Source organism: Perkinsus marinus (assembly GCF_000006405.1).
Source record: "Perkinsus marinus ATCC 50983 genomic scaffold scf_1104296948748, whole genome shotgun sequence".
NCBI classification, from domain to species: domain Eukaryota; phylum Perkinsozoa; order Perkinsida; family Perkinsidae; genus Perkinsus; species Perkinsus marinus.
In genome coordinates this window covers 1-757 of record NW_003210089.1, presented here as the reverse complement: position 1 = coordinate 757, position 757 = coordinate 1, and the positions used below count along the sequence as shown (strand labels likewise).

General features: G+C 49.4%; 1 protein-coding gene across 1 annotated transcript; it reads left to right on the top strand.

The window, feature by feature from the left end:
• Nucleotides 1-84: 84 nt before the first annotated feature.
• Pmar_PMAR026847 (hypothetical protein) lies at nucleotides 85-502 on the top strand (the record flags this gene model as incomplete). The annotated part of the gene is made up of 4 exons (XM_002778552.1): nucleotides 85-103; nucleotides 152-221; nucleotides 264-395; nucleotides 445-502. Coding segments are annotated over 4 exons (279 nt in total), but the record flags the coding sequence as incomplete, so codon positions are not given.
• Nucleotides 503-757: the final 255 nt, after the last annotated feature.

Sequence of the window (757 nt, the reverse complement as noted above, 5' to 3'; positions counted from 1 at the left end):
GAGACCTCTCATAGTTTTGACAAGACCTTCGGGTCGACCAAGACTCGCAAGCGGCCGCGTTTGAGCACCGGTAGCATCGAGGAGATGGTCAATAAGGCTAGCCGTAGGATGATAAGATGATAGGCGACGCTTGATGATGATGATGCTCTAGGTATGGCTGAGGACTATGATCCCGGCAAGGATAAGAGCTCTGAGGAGAATCGGGTCCTCAGGGACGAAGAGTAGTGTGGGGGGAGTGACGCCCGAATAGCGATAGTTTCTAGGCATACTGTAGTGAATGAAGAAGTGTTTAAGAAGGGCACCTCTCGGCGTATCTGGCAAGAACTGTATAAAGTGGTCGACTCGAGCGACGTCATTCTGGAGGTCATCGATGCTCGAGATCCTATGGGCACGAGGTTGGTTACCTTATACGGCGGCATCAGGATTGTTACTATCGATTATTAGGTGTCAGAAACTCGAAAGGGAGATCAGGAGGACCCGACCGAATAAGCACATCGTATTGGTAATAGGGTTGTGAATGGGGAAATAGTGCGACAGAGTCTTGACTGTCCAGACCAGAATGTGCATGGTTAACTCCACGTGTCGGTGACAATATGAAAACTCGAAGGAAATTATTGTTAATTTTCGTGCACTTCTACCCTAATCGTGTATAAAGCTCTTGAGCGCAGCTGAGGAGGGCGAAGATGTATTCCTCGAACACTGGCTCAGATACTCAACAAGTGCGACCTTATTCCGACCTGGGCCACCAAGCGTTGGG